Raw genomic sequence first — 367 nt, forward strand, 5'->3', positions numbered from 1 at the left:
ACGCTCGACCTATTCGAGCAAAACCACTTTCTCAGCAGCGGCACTGGCACTTACCTCGAGCGAGAGTGCCAGCAGGTCCCCGACGGCAGTGACCCAGCCGCGGGCGGAGTCTGGCACTATGTTGGCAGGTGGCACGACTTCCCACGTCTCCGGCGCGTCCTCGCCGGATGCCACCTCTGTGTGGGCGGGGGTAGGGGGTGGGGGGGAGGTGGTAGGGTGGCAGGGAAAGGGAAAGAGGGGGGGGGGGAGGAATTGTTAATGATTTTTTTTTTCATCATTGAGTGGGATTTAATTTTTTTTTTTCCTCAACTTTTAGTCCATCCACTAACGATGTTGTATTTTCATGCGACTGTTATTCTATTATCAC

General features: G+C 54.5%; 1 protein-coding gene across 1 annotated transcript in view; it reads right to left on the minus strand.

Moving 5' to 3' along the window:
* LOC119592746 (alpha-1-inhibitor 3-like) overlaps positions 1 to 367 on the minus strand; it is a gene marked incomplete at its 5' end in the record, with an annotated part of 26,706 nt that overhangs the window by 6,168 nt on the left and 20,171 nt on the right. The window contains 1 exon segment of the mRNA XM_037941681.1: positions 55 to 176. Coding sequence (XP_037797609.1) covers positions 55 to 176 — 122 coding nt within the window.

The sequence above is a fragment of the Penaeus monodon genome, chromosome 30 (assembly GCF_015228065.2).
Source record: "Penaeus monodon isolate SGIC_2016 chromosome 30, NSTDA_Pmon_1, whole genome shotgun sequence".
NCBI classification, from domain to species: Eukaryota; Metazoa; Arthropoda; class Malacostraca; order Decapoda; family Penaeidae; genus Penaeus; species Penaeus monodon.